This window comes from Hemibagrus wyckioides, linkage group LG13 (assembly GCF_019097595.1).
Source record: "Hemibagrus wyckioides isolate EC202008001 linkage group LG13, SWU_Hwy_1.0, whole genome shotgun sequence".
Lineage (NCBI taxonomy): Eukaryota > Metazoa > Chordata > Actinopteri > Siluriformes > Bagridae > Hemibagrus > Hemibagrus wyckioides.
Window position 1 is genome coordinate 17,849,232 of NC_080722.1, and position 17,172 is coordinate 17,866,403.

General features: G+C 42.3%; 1 protein-coding gene across 2 annotated transcripts in view; it reads right to left on the reverse strand.

Annotated features, from left to right (window-relative positions):
- The window catches only part of dnah9 (dynein, axonemal, heavy chain 9), a 90,223-nt gene that overhangs the window by 53,215 nt on the left and 19,836 nt on the right, over nucleotides 1–17,172 (reverse strand). For both annotated transcript variants that reach the window (XM_058407213.1, XM_058407212.1), the window contains exons 27-38: nucleotides 15,539–15,695; nucleotides 14,441–14,545; nucleotides 10,661–10,818; nucleotides 10,339–10,477; nucleotides 6,023–6,310; nucleotides 3,512–3,722; nucleotides 3,259–3,386; nucleotides 2,969–3,077; nucleotides 2,648–2,795; nucleotides 1,359–1,533; nucleotides 942–1,115; nucleotides 617–824 (exon numbers count right to left, since the gene is read on the reverse strand). In XM_058407213.1, the coding sequence (XP_058263196.1) occupies nucleotides 617–824; nucleotides 942–1,115; nucleotides 1,359–1,533; nucleotides 2,648–2,795; nucleotides 2,969–3,077; nucleotides 3,259–3,386; nucleotides 3,512–3,722; nucleotides 6,023–6,310; nucleotides 10,339–10,477; nucleotides 10,661–10,818; nucleotides 14,441–14,545; nucleotides 15,539–15,695 (2,000 nt within the window). The remainder of the gene's footprint in view (nucleotides 1–616; nucleotides 825–941; nucleotides 1,116–1,358; nucleotides 1,534–2,647; nucleotides 2,796–2,968; nucleotides 3,078–3,258; nucleotides 3,387–3,511; nucleotides 3,723–6,022; nucleotides 6,311–10,338; nucleotides 10,478–10,660; nucleotides 10,819–14,440; nucleotides 14,546–15,538; nucleotides 15,696–17,172) is intronic.

The following is a 17,172-nucleotide window of genomic DNA, read 5'->3' on the forward strand; positions in this document are numbered from 1 at the left end:
CCAGCAGATTGACGAGGCAGGGGAGGACAAAAAAAAGCAGATGACACTCAGAGAAATCGCCTTGTTGCTAAGGTTGTAAAGGTTTAACCCTTTTCACGAGTTCACTGGCGTTCCAGTCCACCGGCAGAATGTAAACCGACTTATGGGACGTTTTCATCAGTTAAAAGATATTAATTTTTTTATGGCTGGAGGTCTGATATGAAATATGCCAGGACTCTGCTGGCTTTCAGTGTGAGATGTTTGTTTTTTCCTCTGTTGGGATAACCTTAGACAGAATTTTAGTTGTTGATGCTTCTGAACAAGAACAGGGGGCAAATGAAAGCACAGAAGTGGGTTTGATAACTTTTGTATGAATATATTGCCCCTAGTAAGCTTGATAAAAACAGAAATACTAAGATGAAACTACAAAATCCTACTTGTGTCTTAATAGTGCTTAATGGCTCATATGAAAGTGTCTACTCTCATATGAGCCATTAAGCACCACTGTGGAGTGTGACATGACAAAGACATTCAATGCTGAACGCTAAAACAGTCTCTGGTTAAAAAATAATGAAAGCTTGTTGTCCAGAAATGAGTGCGACTGCAATAAAATAAACGGACAATTCTGTTTTCATACCTTGCAGCATGGCTGATGTGGTGTAGTAGTTGAAGGGGACATTTTTGATGGTGTATTTTTCAGGGTCTAAGGAGCCGAGTTTGTCGCCTACAAGGACAGACTTGCCAGTGCCGGCATTTCCTACAAGCATGACAGGCCTTCTCCTTTCCAAAAGCCGATCCATAAAGTAGCTCACCCGAATGGTCTCTGTGGTGTGAACGAGACACGCCTACAGAGAGGAAAAGGCAATTAAACACAAGGACATGTACGCCATAAATCCTCTACTACCTCCATGGGGGCATTTAAAAACAGGTAAATGAATGAAGTAATTAAAAAAAAAAAGTACTTGTAGGGGTATGTCTGGATCCATTTTGAACTTAGGCACCATCTTCGACCACGGCTCAAACTTTTTCGTCTCTGGGTCGATGTAGTAGTCGAACACGGTGCCTTGAGAGGGGAACTTGATAGTTTTGAACTCAGAGACCCACCACTTACTAAACTCCACTCTGTAATCAACCAGCTGTGGAGACACATACAGATCTCAAATTGCTGCCCTTAATTTTATACGACTGAATGATAAATGCTTAATAATTAAAACACACACACACACACACACAGTATCCATCATAGTTTAGCTGCCAGCACGGAAAAAATAAACAAATTAGCAAAATTAAATACCATCTGTGACACCGTCTTCAATAGCGCCTTAATAGCTTGCACATTTTTTGGTGAGTTGGTGAATAGTACGAGAGAGATCATGTACCTGATCTTGAAAAAGAGCCCCACCGAAGGCCCAGATGGCAGCGAAGACAAAATAGAGCTCGTAGAGTTCTTTATGGCAGTCTGGAGGAGTGTGCTCTGGGGTCAGCAGACATTCTAAGAGGTGGCACAGCATCTGGACCATGCTCTGCTCCGGGATTGGGATGATTTTTTTAAATCTGGAGAAAAACACTGGCTGCTGTGACAACATGACCACCGAGAATATGATGGCAGTGACTAAACTTTTTCTATTACAGGAGAACAGCGTGACTTACATTGTGACTAATTGTACGCTTTACTTTAAATCGAGTTAAATATAAAATTCCTTTTCAAAGTGGGGATTAAACACAAACATGACAGAATAGATTATAAATAACTAATCTTCAAAGCCCTGAAGGGGTCATGAAAAGATTTTTATGAGTACACGTTCACACAGGAGCTCAGAAGAGATGCAATCAGAGACAGGACTTCTCTCAAGCACCTCATTTGAAATTCATTATTATAATAAAGTTATGAGATAGTCCTAACCACCGCTGATGCCAAAAAGCTCAGTCAGCTTATTCATTTAACTCTAGGCATATTTTTTCCTTTTTTTTTTTTTCAAGAACACGAAATAGAAAATGGACTATGATGAGTATAAAGAAAGCAAATCATTTCCACACACGGCCGTGCTTTTGCATCTTAATGCCATATTAATTCATCCGCATGCAGAATTTACTACATTGGCAATAACTGAAAACATGTATTTTATTTAATAAATATGTCAGTAGACCTGAATGAAGCTTATCCCTGACCTGAGCTTATTAAAACCTATTATATTCAATTAAGAAATCACAAATTCATGATCAACACTAGGAGTGTGCATTACTACTAGGTATTTAATTAAAGCTTGGCATTCTTTTTCTTCTTTTTACTGACCTTTGTTCTGTTGCATTGCAATTAGCACAGTTCCAAATTTTGTTCCTCCGTTTTTTTTTCTTCTATTTCTCGTTTAAAGACAAGTGCTTGTGGTCTGGCTGCTATTGAAAACCTTCTTCCCTAAAAGCACTCCTCAAGATAAACCTGTTAACCTCTGATGCATGAATAAAAAAGCACCAACTCTGATAAAATATAATAATAAAAAGAACTTTCCCTGTAAATATTTAAGCATAAATCTTTTGAACTTAAGCTGCAGACGTAATTCTAAATATAACCCTCACTCTGGCCTTATTTGTCTGGAAGTAAAAGCCGAAGTTGAAATGCTGTACGACAGAACAATCTGACAATACAAGCTGTTTGTTTTTTTGGGATTACCTGGACCTGAGAGTATCGAGGCATGGTGGGAGGTACTTGTCAAACAAAATGGTCAGATTGGCTTTTTCAGACTGAATTTCTCTCCTGTCAATCCAGCTGGTCACTGGTGGATTCCATCCTAAATCTGCTGGGTTGATGTACAATATACCTGCAAGAAAAAAAAAATTCATGCTTTCTTCTTTCTACTCAATAGACCCCATTCAAGCTCTTCCACAGCAACAATATCTATAAAATTTCTGTCAAGCTCATTTATCCAGTCTATTTTGGAATTAAGTCTGGAGGTTGGTCTCCTAGAGTAAGTGTGATTGAAGGCACTCGGACCAGCTCTGGAGACAGTAGCAGGGGTAGCAGTGCGGAGGTGGCTGATCTCGAACACCAGCCTCATCGTAGAGTTCAGTGGAATCCGCTCATTACTTGCCAGAGTCAGGACCTACAGAGTTCCACACCAACACATCAGTTTGAAACATACATGGCAACATCATTCGTTGCTTAAGTGAACCTAACTAGCTGACTAATTACATACATTTAAATGATTAGGCATTGTCAAAGATGTAAGCCAAGCCGTGGAAATGGCGTTCACTGAGCCGAAACGTGAAAGCTCTGAGCTGTACCTTGTTATCGTCCATTACTGTGTTCAAAGACTCAATCCACATTGGATCAATATCGCCGTCCAGCACAATCCACTTGGGCCCGGCGTGGCTGATGTTGGCCAACTCGCGCATGATATTAGAAAACAGCCCTGAAATGAAATCCTATTCTCAGTGTCATGCTACAAAACAACGGGCAATCGGGGGGAACAGGCAGGATCATTTAAAAAGAAAGTCTTTTTGAATGAAAGGCACGAAACCCAGAGCCAGCCCTCACCATCTTTCCACTCTCTTGTGGCTGGGTTTATGATGCCGAAAAGCTCATCATTCGTGACAGCTTTGGGGTTAAGGTCAGCCCATACAGGTTTGCGCTTCATGTTCTGGTAGGTCTTGTGGAGAGACTTGAGCACTTGTGATTTGCCCGTTCCAGCGTTTCCGACCACAAACACAGAGTGTCGAACCGCCAAGAGCTCCTCTAGCTGAACCACCTGCAGAGGAGAAATTTCACTTTTAAGCATAGCGCAAGAAGCTTTAGGTACACAGATTCATTCCCAAATCCGACATGGCGGCGGAATAGAAGCAGACGAGCCCTGACAATCGGGATCAGCTGGTGTAGGATTGTGCTGGCAGGGCTTGTCGCTCACACACGACATCTCTGATGAAGATCAGGCTGCTCAGCTAGACCCATCTGGCTGAATGGTGAACGATTGGGACATTTCTGGAGTGTGATAAGAACAAGAAGCATTAAACGAGAGAAGTCCTCAGAGAGGAGAGAGTGGGAGACAGGGTGTGAGATGAGTGGAAAAGAGACAGACAGCAAGAAAGAGATGAAGACTACAGAGAGAAAGAGCAAGAAATGAGATAGACATAGAGAGACAGAGGGAATGTGATTGAGAGATGGCGTGTTTAATCAATGGCATTGACGTTGTATCCCGTTGGGCTCCTCAGAGCTGTTTCTGTGGTTCAAAGGAATGAATGATTGCATCTTTGAAGCAATGTCTGTGGGCTGGTTCGTCAGGGACAGTAGCTAAGGGTTAGGGGAAAAAAAAAATCTTAACTCTGTGCCCCCCTCCTTGTCTCCACTCTCCCTTTCTTGTGCAAATCACAGTGCAAGAGGTATATCAAAGTCCAGGGCACAGCTGAGCTCGAGTCAGATACCTTAGCATCTTCGCTTGCACCATGGCAGGGGTTAAACACCTCACTCAGAGCTCAGCCTCCACTGATGGAGTGCTGTTATCCTGTTTGGGTGGCTCTTTGACCTGTTCAAGATTGCACTTATTTCCCCTGGCTCGGGCGAGAGCAGCGGCGCTGATATCCGAGACTCGGCCTAATGCTGGAAATTAGAACTCAGCCCCAGCACCTGAGGCACTATTACACTGTAATTCCTGTTTTCTTATATTTGTCCAATATATCCAGTTTCAGACTCCTTTGACGCTAATGTCTATTTGGCACAAACACACCAGCGGGTTTATGGCTCTTAACCGAAGGCTATGTGCAAAAAAATAAAAGCAGAGCTGGCAAGGAGAAAAGACAAAAAGAGTGATTGCAGCATCAGGGCCATTCCCAAGCCCTCTGCTGAAGACATCTTGACATTTTGAGCTCTTCTCAAACCTCTCACTAGAGAGATATGCTCTGTAACACCTGTCAGTTGTGGGCTGATATGAAATGACAGCTCTTTGAGGAGTAATGGTTTCATTTAGAAGCCTATTATGCCGCATGGATAAGCCAGAGTAACAGCACCAAGAATCATTTGATTATTTTGATTACTGAAATATAATGTCTGTCTACTGGATAAAGCACATGTCAGGCTTAAATTGTGTAATTTAGCATACACAGTATATCATCCATATATGACCTTGCTGAAAGATTGAGAGCAGATAAAGGAGAGAAAGAGAAACAGTAGGGAATGTCCGGAAGTGAGAGACTGAGAGAATAGTGAGTTGAGAGAGAGAGAGAGAGAGAGAGAGAGAGAGAGAGATTGGTACTGACGGCTGTCCTTGTCAGGTTCCTCTAAACAAGACTGGTGTCTCAAGCAGCTTGAGAATAATGAAGTTCAGGGATACCTGTACTTTCTGCAGCTAATCTGAAGCCATTGATTCATTGATTCAGTGATTCATTGATTCAATGATTCATTTACTCATATTCAGTAACAGCTTGTGGCAGTGGGCCCATGGTCAGGCACCGGGTATGAATGTGAGGCGGACTTCTCAAAGAAGTCATGGGTAACGTGAGTGGTTACACCTGCGAGTGGTTAAGAATGAAGTGTATTTATAGATGGGTGTGCTGCAGTAAGTTTCTGTTGATGCTGCATGAAAAAGCAAGATAGACAGCCTTGCAAAACCTTGTGTGTGTGTTCACAGTTTTAATCACCTAATTTAATTTCACGGACAAAGCAGTAAAAATAGCTTAATAAAGTATCGATAAAAAAGAGACAGCAACACTCTATCTAAAGCCTGCTTTTGTGAGTTCTATAATGCTTTTTTCCTGGTCAGGGTCACGGAGGATAGAGAGCCTGGATGGAAGGTGGGAATACACACTGGATTGGATGCTAATCAATCACAGAGCACCATGCACACACACACACTCAATCCCACAGTGAGAAAATTCATTGTAGGCACTCTAATAGCATGATTTTGGGATGTGGGAAGAAAGTAAAGAACCTGGAGAAAACCCAAGCATGCATGTGTGAAAGTCCACTTTTAGTTACCTAAACTCAAAATAATCTAACACCAATATCATTGATCGAAAATCTGTGTTTTACAACAAAGCTATGCACAGGATCCCTCACCTTAAGCACAAAGTTGTCTTCAGCTTGCAGCTTGAGGTCCAGTACAGACTGTTTGACAAACTTTTCAAAGTCCAGGTCCCTTTTACGGGGGACATCCAGAGCAGGGAACAGGTCTCCGATGAGACCCATGAAGACAGGCATATCATCTGTCACAATCTTTGGCACGTTAAAGTCTCTCAGAGCCCTCATGAGCACTTGATCTTCAGGTCGCTCTGGATCACCTCTCTTCAGAGAGCCGGCCACCACCAGCACAGACTTTATGGCTCGGAGTCCCCAGTCGTAGTGGTCCTGAGATACACCAGTGAGATAGAGGACACAAAATCTTACATGATACTTGATACAAATCCACACTGTATTAAATTATCATTTATTTTTTTTAGCCAGCCAGATTAAAAAAAAATATAAGAGCAAACAGTTTCATTAATGACGAAAACATGGACAATGTTGTGACTTGGGAGAAAGGTAATATTCCATCATCATATGAATATATATGTATTATTATTATTATAATTATTCACTGCTCAGACTGCATGGTTGTTCATGACAAGGAAAAGAACTGAAATTAAATTTCCATGCATGCATCCATCCATCCATCCATCTTTCCATTCATCCAGCCATCAATCTAACCATCCATCCATCTAACTAAGCATCCATCCATCCAGCCATCAATCTAACCATCCATCTAACCATCCATCCATCCATCCATCTAACTAAGCATCCATCCATTAATCCACCCATCCATCCATTCAATCATCAACCCATCCAATTGCCCATCCAACCACCCACCCATTCATCCATCCATCCATCCGACCTCCCACCCACCCGTCCATCCATCCAACTGCCCACCCACCCATCCATCCATCCATCCATCTATCCAACTATCCATCCATCCATTCATCCGATCATCCACCCATCCAAACACCCACCCATCCGTCCATCCATCTATCTATCCCTCCATCCATCCATCCATCCAATTATCCATCCATCCGTCCATCCATCCATTGGATCATCCACCTGTCCACCCATCCATCCACCCATCCATCCAATCATCCACCCGCCTGTCCAACCACCCATCCACCCATCCAACCGCCCACCCACCCACCCACCCACCCATCCATCCATCCATCCAACTGCCCACCCACCTGTCCATCCATCCAACCACCCACCCATCCATCCACTCGTCCAAACACCCATCCATCCATCCTTCCAATCATCCACCCATCCAACCGCCTGTCCAACCACCCACCCATCTGCCCACCCACTTGTCCATCCATCCAATCGCCCACCCACCCGTCCATCCATCCATCCATCCATCTATCCATCCATCCAACCGTCCATCCAATTATCCACCCATCCGATCATCCATCTATCCAACCACCCACCCGTCCATCCATCCATTAATCCACCCATCCATCCATTCAATCATCAACCCATCCATCCATCCATCCAACCTCCCACCCACACATCCATCCATTCAACTGCCCACCCACCCGTCCATCCATCCAACCGCCCACCCACCCGTCCATCCATCCATCCAAACACCCACCCACCCGTCCATCCATCCATCCATCCATCCATCCAAACGCCCACCCACCCGTTCCATCCATCCATCCATCTATCCATCCAATTATCCATTCATCCTTCGATCCAATTATCCATCCATCCGATCATCCATCCGTCCAAACACCCACCCACCTGTCCATCCAACTATCCAACCACCCGTCCATCCATCCATCCAAACGCCCACCCACCCGTTCCATCCATCCATCCATCCATCCATCTATCCATCCAATTATCCATTCATCCTTCGATCCAATTATCCATCCATCCGATCATCCACCCATCCAAACACCCACCCACCTGTCCATCCAACTATCCAACCACCCACCCACCCATCCATCTATCCATCCACCCACTCGTCCATCCATCCATCCATTCATCCACCCATCCAAACAGCCATCCATCCATCCAACCACCCACCCACCCATCCATCCATCCATCCAACCACCCACCCACCCGTCCATCCATCCATCCATCCATCCATCCATCCATCCATCCAACCGCCCACCCACCTGTCCATCCATCCAACCACCCACCCACCCGTCCATCCATCCGCCCACCCACCCGTCCATCCATCCATCCATCCAACAGCCCACCCACCCGTCCATCCATCCATCCATCCATCCAATTATCCATCCATCCGATCACCCATCTATCCAACCACCCACCCACCTGTCCATCCATCCATCCATTATTCCATCCATCCATCCATCCTTCTTCTGAACCACCTATCCTACACAGTTTCATGTGGAGCCTGAAGTATATCCCAGGACTTTTGGGGCAGAAGGCAGGGGACACCCTGGACAAAGTGGCAGACCATCACAGGGCACAATCATACACATACCCATTTACACACACTACTGGCAATTTAGAGATGCCAATCAACCTAGCATGCATGTGTTTGGACTGGAGGAAGAAACCAGTAAAGCTTGAGAAGAACACACAGATCACAGGTGGGAATAAAACCCCAACCCCAGAGGTACAAGGCAAACATGCTCGGCAAATTAAAGGTCCAGTAAGATCATTTCTAAAATACACAATTTAATTTAACATATTACAAGAAACTTGTGCAGTTCTTTGGGTATTTTATACATAGTGTATTTTAATATATGATGTGCATCAGTTTATGTAAAACGTTTGACACCACATTTTCTCAGTTCAGCTCTATGTTTTACTCTACCAAAAAGCCCAAATGCTTTGACCCCAATACTGCATTAAATATCTGACTTAACAAAATTTTTTGTTATTCCCTAAACAGTATCATTAAAAATATTTATCATGCTATATAGAAGTAGTGACCTTTTTGCCTGAAAGTGTTTGGACGTTTTAAAATACTGAAGTCAAACACAGTAGGTTATAATTGCCAGGTCAAGTGGTCCTGCAACTGCAACTGTCAAAATGTGGCCTTTATAGAAAATGAAGAGAAATGGAATTGGATGGAAGAGTGCTTTTGTAAAAATACTGTTTTAATAGTCAAACTTTCTTGGCAGCCACATGAGATTACTAAAAATTGACCCACATGGCTTAGAAATTGTTTGTTTTAAACAAAAACACTCACAAAAGAGCCCTAAAAACATTGTTTAAATTTGGTTTAAAATGTGCATATTCAAAATAAAAACTAATGAAAAATAATGGTATTATTGTCTTTCATGCATTCATGCATCCATCACAATAAAAAGTAATTCTGTTTATTTTGCAATTTTCATAAGCAAATGGGGAAACTGCACCACTTTTGAGTTCAGTTGTAGTAACATGATAACACTTAACCTCTAAATAATTCCCTCTGGAAACTGTCCCATCTTTCTTAGGTCAAATCCTGACAGTGCTGCAGCCATCTGTGGCTGAGAGCCAAGGAAGCGAAATGAGCCATGCTGACTGTGTGAGATGGAGAGCACACTCTCTCTCTCCCCTGTCACATCATATCACAGTGTCACTGGCCAATCGTGGCCATCTGTGAGGTCATGTATGGGTAAGAGGGCAGAAAGTGCTTTACTCTGTGTGTGGTAGGTTTCCCTGTGAGCAGCAGTTTGTTCAAATGTTGTGGCTGACTTCATGTTCCAAGCTGTCTGGCTTCACATGTCAAACATATCCATCATAATCATCCTTACACTACTGATAGAGTAAAAGGAAGAACTTTTCACACCAGAAATAGTCATAAATCATAAACAGGATACTGGGTTACCTTGTTTCACGTTTCAATAACGGCTTGTCTCATGCTTTAGCATCAGAATAAAAGTATTGAATCCATCCATCCATCCATCCATCCATCCAATCATTCATTCATCCATCCATCCATCCATCCATCCATCCATCCATCCAACCAACCACCAATCGATGTCAAAAATGATGTCAATCAACCTAGCAAGCATGAGTTTGGACTGGAGGAGGAATGAGAATAAAAGTGAGGATAAAAAGACAGGTCTGTTGTTCTGAACCCGAGCAGATATTGGGTATCTTTCACAGCTTTCTACATATTTTTTGGCTTTTTCAAGTTGCATAGTTGACCAGGTGCACCAGTCTGTGCCGAACACCGCAAAAAGGGTTTCATTGCTCTAAAGAAACAGTGTTTACACCACTTCAAGTGTAAAATTTGTTCCTCTAACCAGGATACAAAGTGAGGTTTCGAATGCAGATAACCCAGGATTAAGCGCTGCCTGAAAAGGCTTAAAGAATAGTCTTGGAAACACCTTAAACAAAGAATATGTTGAAGGTTTGATTTATGGAGTAGGTACTTAAACTGTGTCCATGTTCTTTACCTGTTTGGACAGAAGCTCCTTGCAGAGCTGGTAGAGGGTGATGAACTTCCGGGCCAACAGCCTGGCCTCGATAAAACCTTCTGCTACCAGCATGATCTCACAGATGAGCTCGAAGTCTGGTACTACCATGGCACAGGGACTGCAGGAGAGCCATGAAAAAACACAACTATACTCTCACACAAACTACAAGATCTCATTTTGATTCATACAAAAAATGCACACCAAGATCACCATGCCAATAACAGCTTGTATTTTATTTCTGTTATACCACAGCAATTTACCAAAACTAACATTTTTTAAATTTTATATATTCCAGACTTACCGAAAGAGAGCTTTCAAATTCTCAGGCAGCTCCGTCCTGCCGGCGTAGCCTGGATTCATCGTGATAAAGATCCCCACAGAAGGCACCAGGTTCACTTCCTCACCCATAAAGTTAAAGCGTTTCTTCTTGTCCCGAATGGCATCCTGGATACTTTTCACCTGATAATACAGACGACACCTGTTGCTAAGGATCAAATCTAAGGATCATTTTCATGCTTTCTAGCTACTCTTTTATGCCTAGTGTATTTAGCATTTTTAATGAAATCATGACTTGAAATCAAATAAATAAAATTCTCTACAGAAGTATTTGAGGAGGTTGTAATGCTCATCCTAGACTGCAATGATATCAATGAGCTAGATGTATCCGTTTACTCCATTCATGCGCCGAACTACTTCAAGTCAAGAAGTGGTGGTTAAAGCAGCACAAAGATTGGAATGCTTTTCATCATCAAGGGAAATCACGGCGTTTTGCTTTGCTCTGAGTGTAACTCAAAGTTGTGCAGTTGTGCCAAACATGCAAGGCAGACATCACATAGCCATATGCACTAACTCTTCGTCCTATATCTCTCATCCAGTTCATCCTGTTTGATTGCCAAGAGGGAGCAGATTCCGCTGTACATCAGATAAATATTCAATGGGGATGCCAGCAATTGCTTCCCACATCAGAAAATCATATCATAATGTATTCCACCTGTGCAGCAGCTTCCTGGAAGCAGTTTGGTGTTTGCTGTAAATGCAAATGATTCCGACTAAACGCCCTCGCAGCACTAGATGATGTATTCCAGAGGCAGATAAACAATGGCATTAGACTGTTATAATGCCAGTGTCATGTAGCCTAATCATTGCACCGGTGTCCTCAAGTGAACTTCACTGAAGTCTACAAGTCTACATCGATGACATTGACGTTATATCTTAGAGGTGAGCATCTCAACTGAACGATGCAGAAAATCAAAGTAAGCTTTGCTTCAAAGGAAATTGAATTTCCGTGAAAAATCACAGCCAGTTTGGGGAGTTAAATTGGCACATCTTTTCGACTTGTAGCATTTAGGAGGAAAATAAAGTGTTCCATATTAAGGAGGCCATTTACCACCAGTGCTGTGCCTCCCATAGTGAAAAGCTGAGCTGGACTAATTTGTCTCAATACTGCTATGTCTACTGGCCTCCTTCTGTTTGTATTTTTTTTTTGCCTAAGCAACAGTTCTCATGTACAAAACTTGAGCATTCTCAACATTGAATAAAACGTTGTGTATTCTCTCATCCTGTCTGCAGTTAGGTTTAAATAGAATGGATTATCAAGCAATCCTCCTTCTCCTCCAAACAGCCACTTGTGTGTTGCGAGTGCACAGGAAGAGGGGGCACATTAACGCCCCCGACAGTGCTACTCTCATGTTCCAAAACTTGGTACGATCATCCTTCATTCTTCATTCAGTACACCACCAAAAAATACCAAAAAAAGAATCATTATTCGTCACAGCACCAAAAAAAAGGCCATTCATTTCTCTGACATTTTAAGGATTCAGACTGTAGCAGTGACGCTTAAAGAAAATCCAGAGCTGCTTTCATTCTCAACTATCTCTGAGTCACCAGCCCCTGAAATGTGCCGTTAAACGTGTTCTGCTTTAGTGAAGCACATTTCTTGGCAAAATGCACCACTGATCAAATGCGTACATGGGTCATTCCCAAGTTTATAAAAATGATCCACCTTCAGGGGTAGATTATGTCTAGAGGCAGGTATTTGAGAGCGGGTAATTAAGACTTACCTTGTCGTGTAATTTCTCAAGAATGTGCCACATACAAGCCTGACGGGCACGCTCTAAAAGCAAATGTAACGCAAAATGGCTTTTGTAGCTGCTAATTAAAAGAAGTTTAAAGGAAATTTAACCCACTGGTTCTTTATGGGTTTTCCTGCAGCATTCGGAAGGTTCTAAGTTTTGCTGCTCTGGTCATTAGAGGCCCTTAACGAGTGTAGATTTACACTGAATGATTAGAATGATTGCCCATTTTGCTAAGCATTATACAGTATAACCCCTTTTTCATGCAAGAGTTCATTACAGTAACACAAAGGAATTAATGTAAAGTCACAGAATCTGAAATTGATTCATAAATGCTGTTGGTGTAAAAGCTTGAATTTGTAACTGATGCACAGGGCCATACTTAGAAACATGGATAACTATAAACCAGAGCTCAGATTAAAAATTAACTCTAAACTAAATTGAGCTAAATGAGCTTGTTAAACAGCTGGACTTAATGATTTAGTAGATGAGATTGTGAATGGAAAAGCAAGAAAGAAGCCAGTTGCCTAAAGTAATGAGGCTTTCAAATGGGCAGTTTAGTCTAAAACAGAGCAGGTTTTGCATGAAAAATTATTAAAGCTGTCGTGTGGACCTTAAGTGCCTCATGGTATCGAACCCGAGACTCTCTGTAGGAGGTGGTGTGAGTTCAGTTGCACTGGAATCCTGCTGCGATTTCCATAAATGCAAACACGTGCTGATTATGACATCATTACATTTATATTTCACATTTCTGGCATCCAGAGCAACTTACATTTTTATGTAACTTTTTGCAAAAGCAGTTAAGGTTTAAGGGCCTTGCTCAGGGGCTCAGCAGAGGCAGCTTGGTGGCCCTGGGATTCAAACTCACAACCTTCCGATCAATAGTCCAACACCTTAAACACTAAGCTACAACTTACCCACTAAGCTACCACATTTCCTCCATCTCCCCATTAGTTTCTATGAGTGGCACTGTGGGATACAGAAAATCCCGGTGAGGTGCCTTGCTACAAATCACCAAAATAACACAAAATCTGTTGAGTCAATACGGTTGCGTCCTCTATGTGCGATTGTGATGAGGGAAGATGAACTGCGCCAGGGATCGATAGAATCAAGTGAGTCTGAAACCAGTCCAGTGCTGTTGGGTTGCCTGGAACAATCACTCAATTTCGGACCACAGCGAACGTGTGCAGTGTGAAAACCAGAAAGTCTCTGCATAGTACCAGGGCTACCAGTGTATTTCCTGTAGCATTATAGGTTTGTGTGCTATAAGAATTCAATCATCTCTACATAATTTTATACTGCACAATATCCTGTGACATTTACTCAGATTATATTGTATTATAAAACCTGCCAACCTTTACAGATTTTGTATGGACACTGTGGAATTTAACATCGGAGTACATACGTTAGTACAAGCTGTCATACAAACATCCTCGAAAAAGCAGTCTTTTTGTTGCCAATAAAACAGGAGATAAGGAATGATTCCTGTGAAATGATTTCCCAGGTGTCCTGAACTCCTCAATATTAACTCGAAGCCTCTTCCCTTTTCCCTTCCCCAATCTCACACGCTCTTGACTGCACTCATACGACACTTACTTTTCGCCAAGGTAAAACAAATACATAGCTAACATCAACAGTGGCTAGTTGTAAGAAAAATTATTAATTTTATTTCACACTTTGTAAATAACGTGAATGGAAATAAATCTGGTTCAAACAGTTGAGTGGCAGATCGACAGTAAAAAATGTCAGCCACGTGGAGTTCTGATTTGTAAAAGGATTATACTGATAATTTCATAGAGAACCACCTAAAAATCCTGCAGAATCAACAAAAAAAATCCATCATCCATTTCCTCCTCACTGCGCAGATGATATAATAATTATTATTATTACCTTTCCCTATTATTTTCCTATTAAAGCTGAATGCTTATTTTTCTTAATCAACCTCACACAAGCATACTTACGAACCCATTCCAGGGTTAACGTGATGCTAACGTGAGTTGAGATCTCACCTGCACCGCGACCACAGACAACACCTCCACGGAGATCCTGTTAAACTCGTCAAAGCAGCCCCAGGCTCCTGTCTGCGCCAGGCCTTTGTAGATGTTTCCACAGGACTATGGGATGAGAGAAAGACAAGATAGAAAAAAAGAGACAGTGTTAGATGGTGGTTAGAGTCTCAGCTGAATCACTTCGGAGCAGATGATAGTGAACAGATGCGGTGCGATGACCGAATCATAGCCGTTCCGGCGTTCCCTTTTTATCGTCTGAGTCATGAGAAGCCTGCATAATTTGCACTCCTTCCATACGCGCCAGTGTCCTAGTGTTTGCTAATAAGCCTGTGTTTCATTCATATTCAAAAAACGTCATGCAATAACCCTAAGCAGAGCAGCAGGGCTTTTTTAATGTGCAGGGGACACAGGACTATTAAATATCAAAGAAGTGTTGATTGATTGTGGGTATGAGTGATCTTCAAGTCCCACCCCTTTTCTCTTTTTCTTATTAGCCTCTCAGTATATAATTTTATTCTCACTCTTGCTTTCTGACCAGGATCATACTGCGGTACGCAACCAGGGTCAGTAATGATGCAGCAGCCTCGGCAGGTACAAGCTGGATAAAGAGATTAGTGCTGCGTCTCTATTGACTGTCATATTATATGGCTTTTTCTCACGACTAGTGAATACAGCGACAAGCAGCGACGAGGACGGAATATTGAGGAGATAGGTGACACAGCTTAGGAGGTAAATAAGCCTAGGCATCAGAGCTTTACTAATCTGCTGGCCTCCATGTTGGCACAGGACAGCTTTGCTTTGCTTTAATACACAGCTCAGGAGATGATGGACAAGTAAGGAAAGAGAGCTGGAGAAAGAGAGAGAAATGAAAAAGAAGGACATGTGAGGCTGGGTGGAAGCAGCGCTGGAAGAACACACATGCATCAGAAAACCTGGAGTGAACTCTTCGACCCTAACTTCCTCTCAATTAAAACAACACACCAAGAGATTTGCTGGAGGTGAAAGCAGATGCAAATGCAAAACGATTTTCCTGAAAGAAGAGGAAGAAAAATTCATGACTGAAGATATATAGGCATTGCACATGGTGCAGGTTTTCACCTTGTAGTCCATCTGCTCGGAGCAGTTGAAGACGTACACCATGATGCCAAGCGCTCGGCCCAGGTCTTTGGTGGTCTCGGTTTTCCCCGTGCCTGCCGGACCAGCTGGGGCTCCGCTCATGGTCAGGTGGAGGGACTGGGTCAGTGTGATGTAGCATCTGTGATGGTCACACACAAGCATATCCACAAAAAACAGCAATCAGAAATTCCCATGATTCGGGGAAATATGAGCAGGCCTTTACTTGTCTACTTTAATTAACAAGAGCTTACACAGTTTAGTTCCATCTCAAAGTAAATGCCTGGAGATGCTACCCATTAGTTCCCAGAAACATTTTCTCTAATGACAAGTTTATGATTATAGGAAGCCATCACCTTTTTTACACCTTTAGAGGCCCAATGCATAATGGAGCCATCTGCACCGCTAGCATTCCTCAGCAAATTCATCTCAACGTGGATGAAAGCCAGAGTTCTGACATGGTCAACGGAGTATTCCAGGAGCTATGAAACCCCCATCACCATATGCTTGGTAAGACGCAGCGCCATTGATTTCTCCATCAAAGACGTGCTTTTCCACTTTGTTGTTGTTTCAAAGACATCCAGAATCCATTTGGGGCATTTTTAGTATAAACAGCTTGCTGAAGAGCTTCAGCAACTTGCTATCTGCTTTTAACAGGAAAGTGTTTAATGGGACACTTTCTTTCTTTCTTTATTGGGCTCTGAAGCTTGTGCTACAACTGTGATGAGCTCTGTGTGTGTGTGTCTGAGTCTGTGTGTATGTGTGTTGGGAAGACTAAAATCACCAAGCTTGAAAAGGAAGTTTCAAGTGCTGTCTTCCTGTCCACATCTGCTTGCTGTACACACACTTGATGACGCATTTGCCTAAACTGTAAAGTCACCCTTAACTTTATACTTTGCATAAACTTTAGAAATCACATTTCCTGAAAACACTTTCAAGCCTCACCCTTGCTTTAGATGATAAACCTGGAGACTGTAGATTTCTACATAAGGACTGTAATCAAAAACGCCGTTCTGAAGTTATCCCGGGATTCTTATTCACAATATGCTCACACTGAACATCCTTCGACACACCTAGTCTGTTTATCCTTTACTCTGCTACCCCTGTATACTGTAATGATTCATAATCCCACTATCTGGTGTCACCCACAAGGGTCTGGTTCCCTTTTTGAATGCGGTTTCTTCCTCATGTCATTTCAGGGACATTTTCCTTGCCATTGTCACTCCTGACTTGCTCATTATGGATCTAGATTTGTATCAGGATTTGTGTAAAGCAGAGTTATGGCAATGACTATTGTTAAAAGCACTAAAGAAATGAAATTGAATTGAATTTTATTATTATTTTTTACGAATCCTTTCGGGGGGGAATTCATTTGAGTGAGCAGGCTGGTCAAAAAAAGGAAAAAAAAGAAAGAAAAACTGTCATTGCAAGAGTTTTGCTGTAGGAGGCTGTGAGAAAATATTGCAACAGGAAAGTGATATTGCATCATGCAATATAAGAAGTTATTGTGAAGCAATATGCAAATGTATCTTGTTATTAGACAGACATAGTAATCGTTTGGGAGAATGTTTAAATCATATCCAGGAAGATGGTGAGGCATTTTAGGTGTTTTATGTTCT